Raw genomic sequence first — 21,957 nt, 5'->3', positions numbered from 1 at the left:
AGCCTCCCAAGTTGCCAGGACTACAGGGGCATACCACATCCAGTCCCTCATCTTACTTTAAACCACCTATATTTCAGTTTTGCAAACCACAGTAAATAACGCATAGGAATTTCTTGTTGGCAGGACAGGGTCTCACTATGTTGCCCAGGCTGGTTCCAAAATTGTGGGCTCAAGTGGTCCTCCCACCTCAGCTTCTCGAGTAATTAGGACTGTAGGCATGGGCTATCAGCTTGTAGGATTTTTTTTTTTTTTTCCCTTTTTCTGCAGAGGATTTCTCTACCACTTAGCAGGAATTTTAAAAATTTCAAATGCCAAAAACTCCAAGTTAACTTTGTAACAAATTTTCCTTTTCTATCACTTCTGTGCGTAAAAGTTGCCACAAGAGTCAATCCCCGCAGTTACACCTACAGTTTGGACCTGTTGTTGACAAGTAGAAGGTAGCGCCTCCTTGTGGTTTGAAAGCAAAGAGGAAGTTCAAGGGCTTAGTGGACAATTCCTCTTTACCCCACTGAAAAACACTATTATATCCCTACCATTCTTTATTAGAATTTCAGCAGCCCTAAGGCCTCGGTAATTGGCTCCTACATAGCCTAAATTTAGAGGACTGGCCTGACACATTTGGGCTCACCTTTCCACACCTAAGAGGGAGGTTTAAGCATCTCCAACACAAAGATGGCACACTCAAAACTATACAATTATTATTTTTTAATGTCCAAAGTTTGTAATACAAGGGCAGAGCTTTCTCCTGCAATTTTTATAAATTCTCAATGGGCTGGTGAGGCCAATAGGGATACTTCTTCTTGTCTAATTTGGTTTCTGGGAAGACTTCATTCAAGTCCTCAATGGTCATCTGATCAAATGGAATTATGTTCTTCATTTTCTCCAGCTGGAAAGAGCAGAAATGTGTTTAAAGAAAATAGGGCTACAAGATGCAAAACAAGAATTAAGAAAGACATAAAATATACCAAACACAAAGCCCATGGTTCGTTCTTACCTGTTTCTCATATTCTTCAATCCTGGCCTTTGAGAGAGAGACAAACTCAGCACAACTTTTTACCTTTAAGAAAAGCGAGAGATTGTGCTCTGAAACCAGGGTGTACCCTGATCCTGAAGCTCCTAGTCCCCAGCCTGCCCTAGCCCTCCGATGCCCTACGGAGATGTGGTTGCCCAGACTACTGGGCACTCCCACTTTGGGAGGCAAATCACAGTTGTACTAACACCCAAAAAGAAGCCCAGAAAAAAAAACAGGTTAGTATGGCCTGTTTCATAGGGGCTGGTCACTGAATAGCCAGGACAAGGCACCTGACCACCAAGCCAGACTTCTCTCTAGTGGCATCATCAGGTCCCAATATTTCAAACAATTAAGTATCTGAACACCTAGATAATAGTTCTACCTCATTTCAATACCTTGTTTTTAACAGCTCTGTTGAGGTAAAACTGACATACAATAAGAAGCACACATTTAAAGAGCACCCTTTGATGTACGTGAAATCATCACCATGCTCAAAACAGTGAACATATTTATGGTCGCTCTCCTTCCATCCCCAGACAAACCCTGATGTGCCTTCTGTCACTGTAGATCAGGAGATTCACACAAATGGAATGATACAGGATTTGCACTTTCCCTTGCTGGCTTTTTTACTTGGTACTAGGGATTGAACTTAGGGGCACTCTACCACTAAGCTTCAGTGCCAGTCCTTCTTTTAATTTTATAAATTTTGATTCACTGTACACAAATGGAGTACAACTATCATTTCTCTGGTTGTTATTGTCAGTCCTTTTTATATTTTATTTTGAGAGGGCCTCAGGAAGTTGCTTAGGCTGGCCTTGAACTTGTGACCCTCCTGCCCTAGCACCTCAGTCACTGGGATTAGAGGCATGCATCACCACACTTGGCTTTCGGCATGATCATTTTTTAAATTAATCCGTGTTGTAGCATTTATTAACAGTTCATTCTTGTTTACTGCTGTTAATGCCTTAATTTTCAATTTAATTTGTTCTACCTTATACTAGCTGCTAAGAAATACAGAGCTATCTGAGTAACCCAGCTCAAAGTTTTTATAGATGTCCTATATAGGAGATGCTGGGGTATAAAGGGTTAAAAAACTTAAGACTAAAGAACATCGGGGCCAGGTGCCCACCTGTAATCTCAGGGGCTTGGGAGGCTGAGGCAGGAGGATCTCGAGTTCAAAGCCTCAGCAAAAGTGAGGTGCTAAGCAACTCAGTGAGACCCATCTCTCAATAAAAAAAATAAAATACAAAATAGGGCTGGGGATGTGGCTCAGTGGTTGAGTGCCCCTGAGTTCAATCCTCAGTACGGAAGGAAGGAAGGAGAAGGAAGAAAAAGGAAGGAAGGAAGGATGGAAAGTGGAAGGAAGGAAGGGAGGGAGGGAGGGAGGGAAGAGAAGGAAGGGAGGAAGGGAGGAGAAGAAAGGAAGGAAGAGGAAGAAAAAGGAAGGAGAAGGAAGGAAAGAAGGAAGAGAAAGGAAAAGGAAGGAAGAGGAAGGAAAGAAAAGAAAGGAAGGAAAAAGAAAGAAGGAAGGAAGGAAGAAAAGAAACATCAACTACTTACATCTTCCTTTTCTTCAGCATCCACCTGCGCAGTATATTTATCCTCTGGCATAGGAACCTTCAGGGCATTAAACTATAAACAGAGACAGTGAGTTGTCACCAATATACCCAGAAGCCCAAAGAAAGGGCTCAAAGTTATTCCTTAAAGATCAAATTAAAACACATTCTCCACCCCAAGAAGAAACCAGAATACATTTCAGATGTTGTAGTGGAGGGAATATTTTACTGGGAAGAGGAACTCAACCCAATCACAGACTGACTAAGGACCTTGGATAATTCTTTATTACAAGGAGCTTGCTTCTTCATCTGGAAAGATCAGCTGTATTTGACAAGGAAAATGGCCTTACATCCTAAAGAAATCCTGAACTGTCTTTGATATGAAACCCTAGAGAACTTATCAGCAAAAGTAATGTTACATGATGGAGACAGAAGTGGTCTTTAGAAGACTGCTTAGTGTTACAGTCCCAGCACTTAACACTGTGCCTGCACAGAGTAGGCTCCCCACAGTACCTTCAAATGAAGAAGCAAATGAACTTCAGATATTAAGACTTACTGTGTAAGTATCAAGAGAGGCTGAGTGAATAAGAAATTATAGCTCTAAGGGGTAGTAAAAAAAGAGCAGAGAAAAGGAGGAAACAGTAAAAGAGTAGAAAACATGTTGGTCAGTATCAAAAGGAGACAGCAGAAAGCTAAAACAACTCAGGAAGAGCTGGGCAGAAACTCTTAATAGCAGTCTGGCTCCTGGCAGCAAGGCCATACTGTACCACTAACTGAACAGACCCTGGATTCTCTGCACCTATTCATCACTAAAATCTACCACTGCAAGGCCTCTGGCCACATCCATCTTTCCTAAACGTCCTTTAGGATCTGAGTGCTAAATCACTCTTCTTCCCCAGTTATCATCTTGCGTATGACATATCTACCATATCTACCCTAGCTGTCACCTCCCATACATATCTACCCGCCTGCTCCCCATTCACAAGTCATTTAACAAGATCGGTGCTTTAGTTATCTGAAGTCTCACCTTCTTTTCAAAGTCATCCACCAAGCCTGCCTTGGCAACATTGGCCTTGTAGTAAGCCCAGTCGATAGCTGGCGGTTTCTCAGGCAGAGTAGCCAACCTGCTCACATGGAAACACAAGTTAGGTTTGTTCTATGAGAAACAGAAATACTCACAGTGTAATTTCCATATTCTTTATTCTTGTGGTCTAGGGGGTCATCACAACAATACCCCAAAATACTTTCATTTGTAAAATGCAAGGATTTCTTTCTTCTTTTGTTAGAAGAGTATCAGAAATTCATATGCAATCCCAAAACATTGTGTCTAGATTCAATGGAAGGTATGGGGTTCCCTCACAGGAACATACTGACCTGGAGGTGAGGGTCTCATTCCAGGACTTCAGGGAGTTAGCAATAGCCTTTTGGTTTCTGGGAATGATCTCCCCAAAAGCTACCCAGTCAATGGTTTTTAGAGCAAGTTTGCGCCCAGCCATCTTGGGATCCTGGAAGATATGTCAGATCAAAACAGTGATCTTGAAGTGAACCCTCTGAAACGGGGCATTTTAACAACATGCAAGTCTTTAAAATAGATCAGCATTCTTTTAGTGCTTGGTGGATTTATTTTATCAATTAGAGGAATGAGTGTTAACAGAAGCAGGAAAGGGCGGTTTATCTTTTCAAATTAACTGTGCGACCCAGCACACAACTGCATTCTCTCCCACTAGAATGCCATTCTTCTATTCCCCTAACTCCTACTCATCCTTAAAAGCCCAGCTCTCATTCAGATGTAACCGTGCACACCTGTAACCTCTGGAGACTGAGGCAGACGTCCACGAGTTCCAGGTCAGCCTAGGCAACTTAGTGAGGCACTGTCTCACAATAAAATTAAAAGCACTGAGGGTGTAGCTCAGTGGTAGAACACTTACTTAGCCTGCATGTGACCCTGAGCTCAATCCCCAGTACCAACCCCCCCCAGAATTGTGCACATCATTTTGCAGTATAGTCTTATATCCTACCAGATTGGTCACGTACCTGCACTTTCTTATTAATGTCTAATCATCCCCCACAGCACTCTTACATGCCCTGCATTTTAAGAGACATTCCATACAGACATGAATGTGAGAAAAGATGGAAATTGGTTGCAGCTGTCTTTAATCCAAAGCAATACAGGAAAACAGTCTAATTAAATTAAGTAAGATCAGGGTCAGAAAATAGAAGACACTGCAAAGTCAAAGGTCTCTATAAGCTATGGGGTGGATTCAAAAAAAGTGGAAGAAAGTTTCTTCAGGACTTTTTTTTTTTTAATTGTAAACAAATGGGATACATGATGTTTCTGTTTGTACATGGCGTAAAGGCATACCATTTGTGTAATCATAAATTTACATAGGGTAATGTTGTTTGATTCATTCTGTTATTTTTTTCCCTTCCCCCCACCCCTCCCACCCCTCTTTTCCCTCTATACAGTCCTTCCTTCCTCCATTCTTGCCCCCCTCCCTAGCCCTAACTCTAACCCTAACACTAACCCCTCGCACCCCCCATTATGTGTCATCATCCACTTATTAGCGATATCATTCGTCCATTGGTTTTTTGAGATTGGCTTATCTCACTTAGCATGATATTCTCCAGTTTCATCCATTTGCCTGCAAATGCCATAATTTTATCATTCTTTATGGCTAATATTCCATTGTGTATATATACCACATTTTCTTTATCCATTCATCAATTGAAGGACATCTAGGTTGATTCCACAATCTGGCTATTGTGAACTGAGCAGCTATGAACATTGATGTGGCTGTATCTCTATAATATACTGATTTTAAGTCCTTTGGGTATAGGCCAAGGAGTGGGATAGCTGGGTCAAATGGTGGTTCCATTCCAAGTTTTCTAAGGAGTCTCCACACTGCTTTCCAGAGTGGCTGCACTAATTTGCAGCCCCACCAGCAATGTATGAGTGTACCTTTCTCCCCACATCCTCGCCAACACCTGTTGTTGCTTGTATTCTTGATAATCGCCATTCTAATTGGGGTGAGATGGAATCTTAGGGTGTCCTCAGGATCTTAAAAAGAAAGTTGGTAAACACCTGTCTCACCAGGCCTGGTGGTGCATGCCTATAATCCCAGTGGCTTGGGAGGCTGAGGGAAGAGGATTGAAAGTTCAAAGCCAGCCTCAGCAATTTAGCAAGACCCTAAGCAACTTAGGAAGATCCTGTCTCAAAATAAAACATCAAAAGGGTTGGGGATGTGGCCTAGTAGTTAAGGGCCCCTGGGTTCAATCTCTAGTACAAAAACAAACAAACAAAACTCTCTTCCTTCCCCTCTCGGAAGGGGAGGGGAGAGGCTAAGACTATTAGGAAACTTAAGGATGCCAGACAATACCCAAACAGAAGTTCTTCCAAGCACCAGAAGACAGGGTCATAAATGAAAAGGACTTTTTTCTTTTGTTTACTGCTTATTCCCCATTGCGTAGAACAGGTCACAAGTATAGGAAGTGCTCGATGAATATTCGTTCAAGCGGTGAATGAACCCTGTAGCTGTTAAGTCCTGAACGCTGCACAAACTGGAATCCTGGAACGCTCCAGACGGAGCGGAAGGCGCAGCCAGCCCCGCAGCCGCTAAATGACCCTTAGTATTAAGTCTATGCAACACGTCCCTGTTTCACAACCGCAAAACTTGAGATCGCCGCGCCAGACGCAGACTGTACCAGTTTGTGGCAGCGCCTACGCTAGCGGAGGCCGGGTCACAGCCCGGGCCCGCGACCTCGCGCCCCGGGGTGGAGTGAGCAAGGGAATGCGGGGCAAAGCGCTGCTGCACCGCGGGCGCTCTGCAAGCTGGACACCCCGAGCGCCCGGAGTCCTCGACAGGCTGCAACAAGGGTCAGCGCGAGGTCGGGAAGACGCAAAACACAGGAAGCCGGCGGGGTTCGCACTCAACGCCCTGAACCCCACTCACCTTCACCGACCCCGGGAGTGCGCAGTCCTCAGCAGCAAGTAACGGAAGTGGGTCACCGGAAGACCTCCCCTCATCCAACCCCAAAGGCAAGAGGGCAGGCCTCGCTTTACATGTCAGCCAATAGGATCGGGACTTGTTCCGGAAGTCCCGCCTCCGGGGGCGGGCGCAGCGCCTGCGCCGCCGGGGTCCCCGCTAGTTAGGGGCGCTCCCGTCCTCTCCCCCTGCCCCACCCCCGCCGATGGGCCGGCCCGGCTCTCCCTGCCGAGAAATGGGCCGGCCCGGCGGCGCGCGGGCAGCGGCGGCGGCGGCTGTCCAAGATGGCGGAGCTGCAGCTGGACCCGGCGATGGCAGGGCTGGGAGGGGGTGGCGGGAGCGGGGCGGGCGACGGCGGCGGCCCGGGCCGTGGGCCCCCCAGCCCTCGCCCGGCTGGCCCCACGCCCCGCGGGCACGCCCGCCTGCCCGCCGCCGTCGCGCAGCCGCTGGACCCGGGTCCTGGACCTCCCGAGCGGGCGGGGGGCGGCGGCGCGGCCCGCTGGGTCCGGCTGAACGTGGGCGGCACCTACTTCGTGACCACCAGACAGACTCTAGGCCGGGAGCCCAAGTCTTTCCTCTGCCGCCTCTGCTGCCAGGAGGACCCGGAGCTGGACTCGGACAAGGTGCGCCCCGCCCTCGGGCGCGCCCCCGGGCCCGTGGACTCCCTGGCTTCTCCGAGGCACGCTCCTCACGGGCAGGGCGCTGGGGCCTGGGCCCCTTCCCCTTCCTGCCCCCGGGCCGCCCCGGGCCTCAGAAGGACCTCCCCTCCCCAATCCCCGCATCCTCAGGCACGCCCCGGTTCTCTCCCGACCCCGCCCTCGGTCCTCAGCGGCGCTTCCCCACGCTGCCCACCCGCACCCGAGAGCCGGCTCCACACCCTCTACCCTGTCATCCCAGCCTCTCAAGTTTTTCCCTGGCTGCCTTTCCGCCCCTCACTGCTGATGCCAAATACATCCAGAATTGGGTCAGGGCGAGTGAAGGCATCTTTGTAGCTTTCTCACACTTCGTCTGGGACCCCCGTGCCAAGCCAGGTTAAAGCCTGGGTCTGACAATGGCTTCCATCGCTGCGGGAAGTGCTTCTTGTTATGTTACACTCTTCTCCTAAGTCCTGATCCCAGGACTTGTATCTGGTTACAGTCGCTATTTAGGTCCCTATCTGAGATCAATGCGTTCCTTGGAAAAAAACATTAATTACATTTGCCAGTGCAAATCTAGGTTGACTTGGTTAGGACAGGAAAAATGAAGACCCAGGAATACTATTGGACAAGATGCATGACTGCAAACCAAAAGGTTAAGAGGTGATGAGACACTTGGCCCGTTTCCAGTTTGAACTGTTTGAATTTCTTTTTTAACTTTTACAGATTCGTCTTTAATTTCTAACTTAGAGCCATTAACTTACACCAGCTTATATCAATAGGGTGCTCAGCCGGTTAACTTGTAACAGAATAGGAATTGCATAAACGTTCATTTGTTTCATTTTTCCTTTTCTCATAAATCTCTGGTTGAAGGAAACCTATCTTGCCTTAACTTTAAAGAGATTTCAAAACTCTTGTTTATGTGGAATTATTTTTATATACCTGAATCTTCCTTATGGCTGTATAAACCAGTTTCATCTTGTTCCTTTTACTGTAAAGATGAGTAGGATTAAAGCTGGTTGGAGCCAAGTTCTGGCAATACCACACTTCCTCTGGGCATAAAGCTCGGGTGTGTGAGATTACAGCTGGCAATGCAAAGACTCTCACTGTTGTTGGCCTGGAGCTCAGGAGTGTTGCCAGCTGAGCAGAGGTTTTCTTAGAATCAGGAATGTGGATTGGGGGCAATGGAGAATGAGAATGTCCATCTCAAGCAAAGATTTAAATCACACAGTCTTGGCATTTTCTTCCTCCCTTGTAAATAGTATACCACTGAAGAATGTTGGTAATTGTCCAAGCAAAGATTGTAGAAATTCAAGCCAGTAAATAAACACCTAGATGATGGCTATGACTGTGCATCTATGACACCTGACCTGAAATGATCTTAAAGCACAAAGATGCATGAAGTCAGCCTGCTTGCCAATAGTGTGTAACAAGCAAATGTCTAGCAAAATTTGTCCTCGCTAAGTTTTTTCAGCTGAAGAAGTGAATTGTCTTAGGGCATTGGCAAAGAGGAGGAGCCCTCTCAATTTAAAAATGTTCCTGAAAGTTCCAGTGATACCCTTGTGCTTGGTTGACAGGATGAAACAGGAGCCTATCTGATTGACAGAGACCCCACTTACTTTGGTCCTATCCTAAACTACCTCCGCCATGGGAAACTCATCATTACTAAGGAACTGGCAGAAGAAGGTAAAAGCTCTGTTTACACTGAATTTTTCAAAATTCAGGTTAATTAAAGCTGTTGGAGACTTGAGTTTTGTTTGAGGTTTGTTTGAGGTTTCTTTGGGGCTCATGTGCAGGTGTATAGGTTTATGAAAGTGAGCAGGAATCCTCCAGTTACCTAGTCTTGTCCGAGAGAATCCTGTTGAAGGAAGTCCCTGGGGCTTCGCAGCTTTCTCGGTTAGAAGGAAGATAGGTAGCTCAGCTTTGCAGATAGCTTCAGGAGTTTTTTCTGAGCTTCCACAGTTGTCACAATCCTTTTTTACATTTACTTGTGTGCTGGCAGTGAGAGTTCATAGCCTGAAGCAGCACATCTCTGACATTCAATTATTTATATTTTCAATTTTAGTTTGAACTTGCAACTGTAAAAAAATAATAAAGACTTGGCCTCATTTCTTTCTCAGACTCCGGTCTCATGCGTCCCTGTAAATGTTTGAGGCTGACCTAATTCATTCTCCAGTTCATTGTTAGGTGTGTTATTTATTAGTTGCCTCATCTTTTGGGTTTGTAGGGCATTTAGACTGTAAGTGGGTATAACTCTCCTTCTAAAAGGCCTGGCTTGGTCTCACTAGAAGCATTCATCTGAAGTTTAGGGCCCCTTTCTAAATCTAGGGCACTGATGTGGGAGCTTGAGCTCTGAGTAAGAAAGCTTGTAATGGCTGTACTCATTAATGAGGTGATGGCAAGACAGTTCTATTTCAGGCGGTAAAAAGAGGAGTTGCCTCCTATCTTTTTGTGGGGGGCAGTTTGGAAACATTTTTTTAAACATTTCAAACTTGTACAAAAATAATGAGGCTGGTTGTGGTGGTACAAGCCTGTAATCCCAATAACCCCAGTGAGGCAGGAGGATCCAAGTTCAAAGCAAGTCTCAGCAACTTAGCAAGGCCCTAAGCAATTTAGCAGGACCCTGTCTCAAAATTTAAAAAATAAAATAAAAGCACCTCTGGGTTCAATCCCTGGTACCAAAAAAAAAAAAAGCAAATAGTATTAGTATATTAAATTCCATGTACCTGCCCTCCAGCTTCAACAATTGCTAACTCCTAAATAACATTTTCTAATGCCTTTAATTAAAAAGAACACTTTATTTTGAAATTGTTTTGAACTTACAAAAAGGGCAAGAATAATATAAAGAACTCTTTACCCAGATTCACCTATTCACACCCCCATACCCTCTATGCTAGGGATTGAACTCCCAGGGGCACTCTACCACTGCGCTATATCCCCAGCCCTTTTTATTTTTTATTTTGAGACAGGTTCTCACTAATTTTCCCAGGCTGAACTGGAATTTGCAATCCTCTTGCCTCAGCCTTCTGAGGTGGCAGTGCCACCAATCCTGGCCACATTCACTGATTTTTAACATTTTTATTATATTTACATTAACATTCATTCTCCCCCTCTCTTCTTTTCATCCTCTGTTCTTCCTCCTTTCTTCCTTACCTCCTCCCATAATTCTAAATTTCTGAACTATTTGAGAATAGATTGCAAACTTTACCCCTTAATATTTCTGTGAGTTTTTCCCAAGAACAAGGATATTCTTACATAACCCTACTTTCAAACTTAGAAAATTTAATATAGATAAATATTTTTATCTGCAGCTTATATTTCATTTTTACCAGCTGTCCTAATAATAGCTGTTATAGCAGTTTTTTTTTCCTGGTACAGGATTGTACATCCCATAGTTTTCCTTTCTAAGGCCTTTGATTTTATTTAGCATGAAAGTTTTTTAATGATTTCCTTTTATATTATTCAAATAATAAGCATCCTATTGAATTCAATACACATAAGGTTATACACACCTATCCACCATCCCTTTGAGGGAAAACTGGGTAAAAATTGCAAACTCAGGAAGTGACCAATGTGACTAGTTCCAAGAACTAAGTGACATATGGGAAAGGTGTCCTGCAGTTAGTGGGCATGGGCAGGTGCTGGAAATAAACAGTGGGGGTGACACAGTAAGCAAAACAGTCCCTGATGCTTGACTTAGATTGGGGAAGAGGTCATGGGTATACCCTAAACATCAAAGAGATGTTTCCGAAGCTGAAGGAGAGACTGAATTTATATATGACAGATACAGTTTGGGGCAAGCCTCTAGTTGCTGTTTTTCTGGCAAGCTCGAATATTTCTGACCAGTCTGGTTCTTCTTCTAGGTGTGCTGGAGGAAGCAGAGTTTTACAACATCGCTTCTCTTGTGCGGCTGGTTAAGGAAAGGATACGAGACAATGAGAACAGAACTTCACAAGTAAGATGTTTTGAACTGTTAAGGGGAAAGCATCCCCAGAGGTTCCCTGTGTATGTGTGTCTGGCTGTGACTTGAAAAGGATGCCTTTTCCCTCTGAGCTTAAGATCTGCATAGAACACTGTCCGTCTGCTATGCAGATGGTGCCTACTTGGCCAGGGTTGTTTAGAACAAGGAGAAGAAGAAATAACAACAGAACAACCCCATGTACCCAGAGAAGAAAGTGTCCTGCTCACCATATGGCCAAGACCACTTTAAGTCCAAAACCTGCTCTCTCTGACCTAACGTCCATCTCTTTCAACCTAAAGCCTAAACAAGTTCTTGCTTTTACCTGCTGGCTTCCCTTCTTTAGGACAAATCTTTAATGTGTGAGCATGTCACATCCACCTCCTGCAAGCCCCTTGAAATCAGCTATGAATCAAGTGCTTCCAAAAAAATAAGCATTTATTAAGATGTCTGGATCGTCATATTAATTCAGTAGATACAGTAACAAATGAAGCAGAATTTCCCACAAGTTTGAGGGAAGGGAAGATAATAGAGCATACTTAACTTGTTATTTCTCATGTCATTCATCATATGTCTGCATGGGCCACTCAGCATCTATTAGTCTTTGGGATTCTGTGTGTAACAGAAGGACCTTGACCCCAAGTCTAGCAGGAGAAACAGACCCTCCCTTTCTTTTGTTTAAGAAAGAACAAACCACAGAGTTGCAGAAAAGGGGCTCAGTTTTTTTCCACCACAGCCATCTGCCTCGTAGCACGATTGCCTCTTATCCCACCAGCTACTGGTGGTGGATGTTTTCTTTAATCTGTTGCAGCCTAGGACTTGTCTGCCATTAAAGAAGAAGGCAGTCGGTTTCTCTTTAATAGTGCCTTGCTCTCTCTGCATCAGATTTCATGTGTCACCATTTCCTGGCTTTCAGTGGAATATCTGGAGGAAAACTGACGGGAGTGACACAGAAATGAAACCTCTCGTTCACTTTATCACCAACTGTTTGCAAAGTTAGAAAGAAGACTATTGCTAAAAGGTTTCGTGTTGATGTTCACAGGTGAATCTGTAGTTAGTTTGTAGATGTCCATGTGAGACACAGTCTGGTGTCACCAGTCCCTTCGCCATCGTACAGTCTGCTATCTTTCACTACCATGGATACTTAATAGCTTAGATATTTTGGAAATCTCATTTTATCCTTACTTTTTCACATTCTAAAAAATACTTGATTTTTTAGTAGAAATGTTGATGGTACCGTATGAACTACATATTGAATGTTTTCAAGTCTTGGTATCTGAACATTCTCTGTTCTTTGCCATAAGCTAATTCCTTGAGAGTATTATAAGATTTCTATTTGATGACAGCAACTAAGTTAATTAGTCCCCTAGATCCTAAAGGCTTGTGGATTTATACACAGTTGGAAGCTTTTTTGTTCTGGGAATGTCACGACCTTTTTGATGTTAATTAATCTTTCCATCTGTCCTTTTTATTTAGTGAAACTCTGAGAAGGGATTTGATGTTGTTCAAAGACACCCTCTTTTGCCCTTGTGCACATTGTTCTCATGAGATTGGCTGTGTGTGGATTTCCAAACATCATCTCCTCGCCTCACACACGGCAGGCATTCGTCAAAGCCCAAGCTGTGGGGATCCTAACCCACCTTTTCTGTCATGGCCTCCTAACTTGTTTAGCGGCCACCGCCATTCTAACTGCTTTACTGTCATTAATAATATTTTTGTAGGTGATTAATCTTGGCACTTTTTGGAGCATCAGTGCTTTACTTTGGAGGAAGGAAAAACAAAGGCACTAAGATGCCATATTAAATACTTGAGTCTTGGGTAACTGCAGCCAGTATCACAGATCTTTGGTGATGCTTAACATTTTTGTAATATAAATCATCTGGCCTGTCCAGTACAGTGGCACACACCTGTAATTCCAGCAGCTTGAGAGTCTGAGATAGGAGGATTGAAAGTTTGAGACCAGCCTCAGCAATGTAGTAAGATAATATCTCAAAACAAAAAATATAAAGGATTGGGGATAGCTGGGCATGGTGATACAAGCCTGTAATCTCTATGCCTCTGGAGGCTGAGACAGAAGGATCACAAGTTCAAAGCCAGCCTCAACAAATTAGCAAGACCCTAAGGAACTCAATGAGATCCTGTCTCTAAATAAAATACAAAAAGGGCTGGTGATGTGGCTCAGTGGTTAACTGTTCCTGAGTTCAATCTCTGGCACCAAAAGAAATCTTTTTTAAATAAAAAATAGAATAAAAAGGACTAGGAGTGTAGCTTAGTAATAGAGCACATACACACACACACACACACACACACACACATCTGATTTACAGTTAGAGCCAATTGAAATCGGGGTTTATCATATATTTTCTATGGGAGAAAATTTTTAGTACCTTGGTTGATGATAATTATACAGTACTCTTTTTAGTGTTTCATTTTTGTTTTTGTTTTGTTTCATTGGAATCCAGGGCCTCAGGTATGCTAGGTAGGAGCTCTACACTGAGCCACACCCCTAACCCCAAAAGACTCAGTGCCCAGGAAATTCCAAGGGTTTGAGAAGCTCTGCCAGAAATGCAGACAAAAATCAAATATTTATATTAGTGTATTACTAATTTATAATTATATTACTTCTATAATCACATATTAGTCTGAATAAACCAAAATATGCTTTTTTATTATTAGTATATACATTAGTTTAAACCACTTCAAGAAAAAGAAATATGACTTTCTTGTGCAAAGTTATTGGGGAAATGAATGTAATCTTAAGTTTGTTGCCATGGTTGCTCTCAAAATTCACCCTCCCAAGTTAGAACTAGTTTACCCAATGATTGATGTTCTTGGATCCATTTTCCCTTCTTTCCTTGGGTGAGTTTTCATTGAAAACCCAATGCTGGGAAGTGGGGTGATGGGTGGTCAGGAGCCTCAGAGGCCTCTCCAAGCAGTTGCCTCCTTGTGCTGCTCTTCTCAGTCTCCCTGCTTCTTGCAGGGCCCTGTGAAGCACGTGTACAGAGTCCTACAGTGCCAAGAGGAAGAGCTCACACAGATGGTCTCCACCATGTCTGACGGCTGGAAATTTGAACAGGTATATTTCTCAAAGAACAGTGATCCTGCACCTCAACCCATGGGCCAGACTCCTCAATTGCTGTCCAACCAGTTACTAGCCCTGGGAAATGTGAAGGTCCAGTATGATCCCATTCCTAAATGTGGGAAGAGAGCAACTCAGTTCCCATTAATTGCTTATAATACGTGATGGGGGGGATGGTTGGGAGGAGGAGGCCACATCTCCCAGCTTCACATTCAGAGTTTGAATTTGACAACGTGCAGAGGAGCAAGCAAGCTTGTCTGGGCTTCAAAGAGCTTCCCTTTGGTTTTTTCTTCCCTCAGAGAGATTTGTTTCAAAAGTACTCTGTTGATATAGTCTGTAATGAGTCCCTAAAGGAGATGGTTCAACAGCAAGCCTTTTTTCTCCCATAAATGCTTGGTGAGCAGGTAGCCATGAGGGGGTCAGATGCAATGACAAGTGTGGCTTGGTTGTGGCCTAGTCCTTCTCTCTGCTCTGGTTCTTTCAGCTTTGTGCTCACGTCTGAGGTATCAAAGCAAAGCTGCTGAGAGCGGGGTTTTACTGTTTTCTTCCATTAGATGGCAGAAGCGTTTAATTCTTCGATTGTCTTCAAAACACAGGAAGGCTGAGGGTGAATAGAGGGAATATATTTTTTTTTGTGGAGTTGAAGAGGCCAACTGAGCTGTCACTATAAGCTCACCTTCTAAAATAAAAGTTAGAGTCTGTGTTACTGTTGTCAGGTTAGAGATCAAATGCAAAACTGCCTCTGGCTTCAGATCCAGTGCTGGATCTCTGCAGAACCAATGGGCCTAGTTTTCACTCAGGTGTAGATGGCAAAATATTGTCCAAGTTTACTGCCCTCCACCCCCCTTTATTTGCTCCAATACAGTCTTAAACAAAGCTTATATATACATATATATATATATTTTTTTAAACAAATTATAAATGAGTGTTCTTTTGTGAAACCAATGGACAGTTTATGTTGTTTTCTCATCTTGTTAATGCCCTGTGGGAGGACAGTCTGTTCTTGCTTCCATGATCTGGAGAGGATGCTGAACATGGGACTGAGGTGCCCCTGCCCCAGTCAGGCAGCAAGGAGTTCCTTCCTGACTTGCGGCCTTGTGTGCTTGTGAGGATGACCTCACCCTGGGCTCAGCTTCTCCCTCTGCATGTGTATTTCTTATTTAGGAGTAAGCACCAAATTCAGTTTTCCAAAAGGGTTAAAAGGATCAGCAATGTGCAGCTTTGGGGAGCTGTTCAGTGATCTATGTGTCCATCTCCTGTCTAGGACTGCCACTTACAAATAGCCAGTTCTGTGTTTTGACTGGGTCAAGTGTCCATTTTCATTTTCAGAAACGTTCTGTTTCACCTCATGTTTGACAGAGACAGTGATTGTATTAATGCAACCACTGCCTTTAGGATGATTTCAAGTACTAGGGTAAGGGGACAGTGACAGAATTCAGACTTCTCTTCTGGGCAAGGCTACTTGATGGTGTCCTGATGAATAAGTGAGAGGGATTAACTAACTCCTGGAACTTCAGTAGTGTCAGAGGATTCTTCATCCTTGAGAAGTAAAACTACGAAGTCCAGTCAGGGGAAGGATGTGACGTGCACACTTGAGTATCTTAAGATCACTGCCTGTTTGATCACCGTCTTGTCTTGCCAGCTAATCAGCATCGGATCCTCCTATAACTATGGAAATGAGGACCAGGCAGAATTCCTCTGTGTCGTCTCCAGAGAACTAAATAATTCTACCAATGGCATCGTCATAGAGCCGAGCGAAAAGGCAAAGGTAGGAAAGGCCAGGTCGGAGCTGCTTTGGGCCAGCGCTCTGCAGGGGCCTGGCTGCCACTCCTCCCCTTCTCCCTTTTCTGCAGCAGCTCTGCGCTTCCCTCATTGTGCTTTTTTGTCTGCTGAATTTAAATCAGGATTTTGGGAGCAACAGCAGGGGTTTCAGTTAGAAAATGTGAACCTGAAGAGGTTTCTTTGACTTTTGTCAAGTCAGTGAAAAAGCAAAGTTTTATTGCACTGATTACTCTGTGGAAAGAATTCAGAACTCAGTTCCCCACCTTAAAGGCAAAGGTCTCCTCTTATCATTTTCTTCTTCTTCTTCTTCTTCTTTTTTTTTTTTTTTTTTTTTGTTAGATAGATACGATACCTTATTTTGTTTATTTATTTATTTATTTCTATATGGTCCCGAGGATGGAACCCAGTGCCTCACAGGTGCTAGGCAAGTGCTACCACTGAGCCACAACCCCAGCCCTCTTCTTACCTTTTTCCACCTTACATTTCTAGAAAACTGTTTTTCAGTGCTACCTTCTTGCCCTCCTCTGTGCTCCACAAACGTGCATGTGTGTGCATATGCTGCCCCATACACCCACACATACATGCACTTCTGAAGTGTGCAAGGAGCTTGAACTGTTTCCTTTAGCTTGGGAAGACTGGTCCAGTGGCACAGAAACTCAGGACCAACTGTTCAGCAAGTGTCCTTGAACAGTCAAGGCTCTGTGCCTGCCTTAACACCATGTCTGCCCACAGGGTCCAATGCATGCAGCTCTGCATCTTTCCTTTTTTCTTTTTTATGATAAATTATAACTTATCATAAATCATTTTTATGATAAATTATAACTTCACTGTAATCAGATCATATATTCTGGTTTAAATCCTTTATTATTTATTTTTAGTGCTGGGGTTTGAACCCAGGGCCTTGTGAATGCTAAGCACATGCTCAGTCACAGAGCTATACAGCAGGCCTCTGTGGACCATGGGTCTTTCCTTCCCTTTGCCGTCTGCTCAGCACCTCAGCCTTCTCCCCCGCTTTCACTTTCAGATTCTTCAGGAGAGAGGATCTCGGATGTAAGCTGAGATTCCGAAATTTCAGAATTCTGAAGAGCAAGAGGGCAATTCAGCGGAGCAGCTCCACGCAGTTAAGTCTTACACCTGTATAGTAACCGAGCTACTGCAAAGCAAAGCTGAGCCTGCCCCGGGGAAGACGTGTCCTGGTTTAAACCAAAGGAACCCCACCCACCTTTGGGACTCCAGACAGATGCACCTCTGGCTGCAGATCCCCTTTTCAGAACCTGCTTTTGTTGTCATAGCCAGTGTTGTGACAGATCTTTACAATAGCAGCCATGTTTGGGTCCCCAGTTGGATCCTTTTGGGGACCTGGGGGAAGAAGGAAGAAGGCCTAGCTCCTTGGAAACAGCCTAGACATCAAGGAAGCTGGAGCAGACAAAGGAGGACTGTCCCAAGCTGTGCCCTGGTCTCACCTGCGTGTGCCACACTTTCCCCCCACTAGGCACCCTCAAGATGTGTAGCAGATGCAGAGGGTTCTAGCTTCAGTGTGTCAAATTGAGGTTTTGACAGAGGATGGAGTCGCCAGAGGACCCACATTCCTGTGACCAGAGCCTCTCAGGCAGGGGAGGCTGGGGTGTCCTCTGCCCTGGGAGGGTGGCAGTTCCTGCTTTCCCACAAGTGGCTTTGTCTGGTTTGTCTCCAGAAACTGGGCTCAACATGACCTGCCCTCCTCAGGAGGAGGTTTGAGGCAGGTGGCATCCTGCACCATGTCAGACAAAGGAGTGCCAGTGGTTGTTATGGCTGCTTCTGCAGCCTCTTCTTAGACCCATTGACCCCGTCTTCCTTCCCCAGCTTTTTAAACTGGATCAAAGATAAAGGACTTTGATGACCCTTTGATGGCTTGGGGTGGGGAAGACTATCTGTTTTGAAGTTGCCAAATGTGTCATGTCGCATCTTAGAGTGTTGTTTCTGTGACTGTGTCTTGAAAATGCCCTGACCAAACGTGCCATGTTCGTGTCTCTCCTTGGTGTCTGACCTTGGCAAACCTGTCCACAGTGCTGCAGTGACTCCATACCACCCCAGCAGTGTGTGTGCTTTGGTGGGCAGTCTGCAGACTTCCTGCATCTCTGCCCCGATCACGGCTTCTTCCTGGGGACCGCCATGTTGGTGAGAATGGAGTGTTGTCTGACCAGCATGCCACAGCGGCCTCCTTTGGACTGTGACTGCAGAACTTGTAGTTGTACTTCCTCTCGGAGCTTCTGAGTCTCCATGAGCAGTCATGGAAGGCAGAGGGGCTGGAGAAACCCTTATTTTCCCTAGACAGCTTTCAGAGGCACGTGGTTAAAGGGGAGGGTGCGCCATCGAGGTTCTTTCTCTCTGCTCCACAGTTCAGCTCTTTGCCAGGGGCTCAAGGTCAGTGATTTCTGGAGAGACTAGACTCTCCAGTGCCTGTTGATCGTGTGCCCTGGCCATGCCCAGATGGTTTAGCTTTTCTTTAGGAGTCTCACTGTTTGCTTCTCCGTAGACTAGTGTAGAAATGTGTGTACCGGGCTCCCACTGCACCTGCCTCAGCACCAGTGTAAATGTACCTGTGGGTGCCTCCGACGTCTGTCTGTGCCTGGTGTGCTCATGGCTGTAACATGTTAGCCGAACTTCTTCCTGCAGGAGGAGTAGACGCCCCTTCTTCCAGAGGGCCACAGGCATCCACCCTATCACATCTTTCAGGAAAACAAAAAAGGGTTTGGGTGTAGTCAAAGACAAGTAGAGATGTTCTGCTCAGCGTAGGACAGAGGACCCCAGAAGAGAAGCCTTTGGCCAAACTGGATTAAGTGCTGTCAGACTGGCTGGGAGAAGCAGGTTGGCAGCTGTGCGCTCATACTGGTAGAGGCCCAGTGCCTCCGGCCCCACCCCAGTTTTGTCAGTGGGGAGGCTGGAGGGCAGGTGTGGAGCAGGCACCCCGTGAATGCTCTGATACCTTCATTTAAGCTTGCACCGTTCCACAGCTGGTCCAGGCCCGGCGCTCTGGGTGCAGACAGGTGGTACTTCTGCCCTCTTGGGGGCTGGTGTGAAAGCTCTCCTCGCTGCAGCCCCTTCAGTTTAACTGTTCCAGGAGTCTGAAGATGGCCCGTTTCTTGTGGTTTCTGGGAAGTATTTTCCCGAATCCTTTATGAGCCCTGCTGGTTTTCTTGCTTGTCAGCCTTCTCCCTGGGAGTCTTGCTGACCCCTGCAGAGGGCAGCCTGCCTGTAGATTTGGTGGTGTCACATGACCAGCGACCCACACTTTGCTGTGCCCAGGACTGCCAAGTGGGGAGCATCTTTCTACCTTCATCTCTGCCCCAGGCCTAGGCCGGGATGCTGCTGGCTGGGCCCAGGAGTGCCTCCCTCCCTGAGTGCTGAAGTGGCCCTGCCTTCGTCTTCCCCTTGGTGGTGGGTGAGGCACCCAGCTCCTGGAAAGTGACTTCATTTCTGTGTAGTCACACAGTTGGGTGTCAGCAAGGTGTGGGGGAGGTGGTGGAGATGCTGAGGGAATAGGGCCCAAAGGACACCCACACCCTCCAGCATGGCCTTTGGTCTGGACCTTTCAGACCATGCCTGTCACTTGTGGGTGCCCTTTGTTACTGCTCACGCGTCTGAACAAAGTTTGAAATGCTGTGACTTTTTTTTTTTGTCAATAAAGATGTGAAACGAATGTCTGGTCTGGCCCTCGTGCACATTTGCCATCACTGCCTGCTCCCAGCCTCCCCTGCCACTTCCTCCTGACTCAAGCTGGTCCCAGGAGATGGCTGATGTCCCTGTCCTCATTTCTACTGCTGTTAAAACTGCCTAAGGGGCTCTGGGCCTTCTTCCACCTCCCTTTCCTTTTGCTGAATCTGAAAAGCCCCGAGAGTACTGAGGAACAGAAGGTGGGGACAGATGGGCTGCCCACCAGAGAGCTGGAAGGACAAGGGAGGAGCATGCGAAGGTTTTTAAGGGATATGTCCCCCTGGAAGAGAAGCAACTAGGACCCATATCTCTGCAAGGAAGAGAACTAGTCGGCACGATGAGAAGCAACTGACAAGCTCACGTCCATCACTCAGTGTCATGGGGGTGTTGGGAATATAAAGTTTACTGTTTGTTAGGGTATTTTGGTACAGTTGGAGTCCTTAAGAGATCAGATGCCCTTTCCCACACGGTCTGCAGGTAGGGAGACCAGATGCTCTCGGACTAGTGACTGAGGTGGGCAGGTGCCTCCATTGGGGACCGTTTGGGAAACAGACCTGGCAGTTGGCAACCAGGAGTGGAGGAAGGAGGGCCAGGATCAGTGAGGCGCCACAGCTGTGGGGACTGCAGGGTGCGTGGACTCCCAGGGTGTGGACTGGGAGGAGGTCTGCGGAGGAGATGCGGGCCAGTCGGTGCTGCTTCTGAGGGGCCTCGTGAGGCTGCTGCTGGGCCAGGAGAAGCGCACGGAACCAGCGGCTGCCCTGCCTGGCTCTCAGCACAGCAGCATCGCAGTGATTCTGCTGCTAACAGGAAGCACACGGGAAAGAGGACGGCCCTTCTTTTTTTCCATCATCTTGCTGCACCCCAGCCCCGGAGCGGGGTGCAGAGGGAGGGGTCAGGCTCAGCCCCACTCTTCAGCAGCTCAGCGGGCTCATACCAACACATTTGCATTTCCACGTGGTGGTCAGAGAATGATTGTCACTCTCCCCAAAACTAGATGTAACTGTCCTCTACAGAGAGCCCACCTGCTCCGAAATGAGACAAAGGGCCAAGTCACTGCACCCCTGTCCGAGAGCTGATCACCACCTACTGCTGGCCTATGCTTTACTCCTCTGTGGCCTTGGTGGGTCAGACGACACCTGGTTGCTGATGGCAGCTTAGGCCACAAGGTCACTTGATGACCTGTATTTAGGTTTCCATCTCCACCAGGTCCCAGGGGCAAGGCAGAAGCTCTTCCTCAAAGTCGGGGCAGTGCCTGAAAAGAGGGCCTGGAGTGACTGGAATCCCGGGAGTTCCGCAAGGGGAGGGTCCAGGTGAGGCTTGCCAGGGCCTGACGCAGCAGCAGCTTTGCAGCCGGTAATTCAGGGATCCCGAATCTGCACCATCATGAGACCAAGGTGGTAGCCCTGCCACACAGGAAGAGGTCTCCCCTGAGTGCACATCATCCTACCAAGCGACTTTAATTCCCTGGCCATTTCTATACAATGAAATTAAATTGCTTCTACATTTTCCATTTTAATTTTTACTTAAACATTTTCATGAAGATCATTTTCCATAAGATTGTACAGTGAGCATTTAATTCAACTGAACCAATTCTAGTATTTGTCTCTGAGTTGCATGCAGTTTTGCCTATATATTTATTTTTCCTAAGTCAAAATGTACACATCAAAATCCAAAATCTTGTACATCTAAATTAGAGTATCTTAACTGATGTAGGTTTTCTCTTAATTATAACAAAAAGTTACAATGTGGATAGAAAGTTAGATTGATACTTTATATGTATCCCCTGGCTTTCCTATAAGGAAATTGTGAGCATATCCCCTCATTTTCCTGTATTGCTTTTGATCCAAGGTTGGGCTGTTGTCTACTCACATTTCATTCTGATAACCTTGCACACACTGTACTATCTACACAGTTGGTGAATCAAAGGGCAAAACATTATCACCGGGTATGGTGGGGCACTCCTATAATCCCAGCCACTTGGGAGGCTGAGGCAGAAGAATTGCAAGTTTGAGGACAGCCTCTGCAATTTAGTGAGGCCCTAAGCAACTTGGTGTGACCCTATCTCAAAAAATTAGTCAGGCATGGTGGCAAACGCCAGCCATCCCGGTGGCTCAGGAGGCTGAGGCAGAAAGATTGAAAGTTCAAACCAGCCTCAGCAATTTAGCAAGGACCAAAGCAACTTAATAAGACACTGTCTCAAAAAATAAAAAGGACTGGGGCTGTGACTCAGTAGTTAAGTACCCCTGGATTCAATCCCCG

The 21,957-nt window shown here is 45.8% G+C and overlaps 2 protein-coding genes across 2 annotated transcripts; one reads left to right on the top strand and one right to left on the bottom strand.

Annotated features, from left to right (window-relative positions):
- Positions 1-690: 690 nt before the first annotated feature.
- Atp5pd (ATP synthase peripheral stalk subunit d) lies at positions 691-6,665 on the bottom strand. Its single transcript, XM_047546267.1, has 6 exons — positions 6,519-6,665; positions 3,943-4,073; positions 3,596-3,692; positions 2,573-2,644; positions 995-1,057; positions 691-886 (listed from the first exon to the last, which is right to left on the bottom strand). The coding sequence occupies exons 2-6, from the start codon at positions 4,062-4,064 to the stop codon at positions 755-757; spliced, it is 486 nt and encodes a 161-aa protein (XP_047402223.1). The 5' UTR covers positions 4,065-4,073; positions 6,519-6,665; the 3' UTR covers positions 691-754.
- Positions 6,666-6,696: 31 nt separating this feature from the next.
- Kctd2 (potassium channel tetramerization domain containing 2) lies at positions 6,697-19,677 on the top strand. Its single transcript, XM_047546266.1, has 6 exons — positions 6,697-7,174; positions 8,764-8,872; positions 11,050-11,141; positions 14,125-14,220; positions 15,866-15,991; positions 17,030-19,677. The coding sequence occupies exons 1-6, from the start codon at positions 6,836-6,838 to the stop codon at positions 17,057-17,059; spliced, it is 792 nt and encodes a 263-aa protein (XP_047402222.1). The 5' UTR covers positions 6,697-6,835; the 3' UTR covers positions 17,060-19,677.
- Positions 19,678-21,957: the final 2,280 nt, after the last annotated feature.

The sequence above is a fragment of the Sciurus carolinensis genome, chromosome 3 (genome assembly GCF_902686445.1).
Source record: "Sciurus carolinensis chromosome 3, mSciCar1.2, whole genome shotgun sequence".
Classification (NCBI taxonomy): Eukaryota; Metazoa; Chordata; class Mammalia; order Rodentia; family Sciuridae; genus Sciurus; species Sciurus carolinensis.
This window is presented reverse-complemented; position numbering and strand designations above follow the sequence as displayed.

Coding starts and splice junctions, on each gene's coding strand:
- Atp5pd (XM_047546267.1), bottom strand. CDS start 4,064: ATGGCTGGGCGCAAACTTGCTCTAAAAACCATTGACTGGGTAGCTTTT. Junction 2,645..3,595: donor TGGATGACTTTGAAAAGAAG/GTGAGACTTCAG, acceptor CTCTGTTTATAG/TTTAATGCCCTGAAGGTTCC. Junction 887..994: donor TTGAAGAATATGAGAAACAG/GTAAGAACGAAC, acceptor TGCTCTTTCCAG/CTGGAGAAAATGAAGAACAT.
- Kctd2 (XM_047546266.1), top strand. CDS start 6,836: ATGGCGGAGCTGCAGCTGGACCCGGCGATGGCAGGGCTGGGAGGGGGT. Junction 8,873..11,049: donor TAAGGAACTGGCAGAAGAAG/GTAAAAGCTCTG, acceptor TTCTTCTTCTAG/GTGTGCTGGAGGAAGCAGAG. Junction 14,221..15,865: donor ACGGCTGGAAATTTGAACAG/GTATATTTCTCA, acceptor TTGTCTTGCCAG/CTAATCAGCATCGGATCCTC.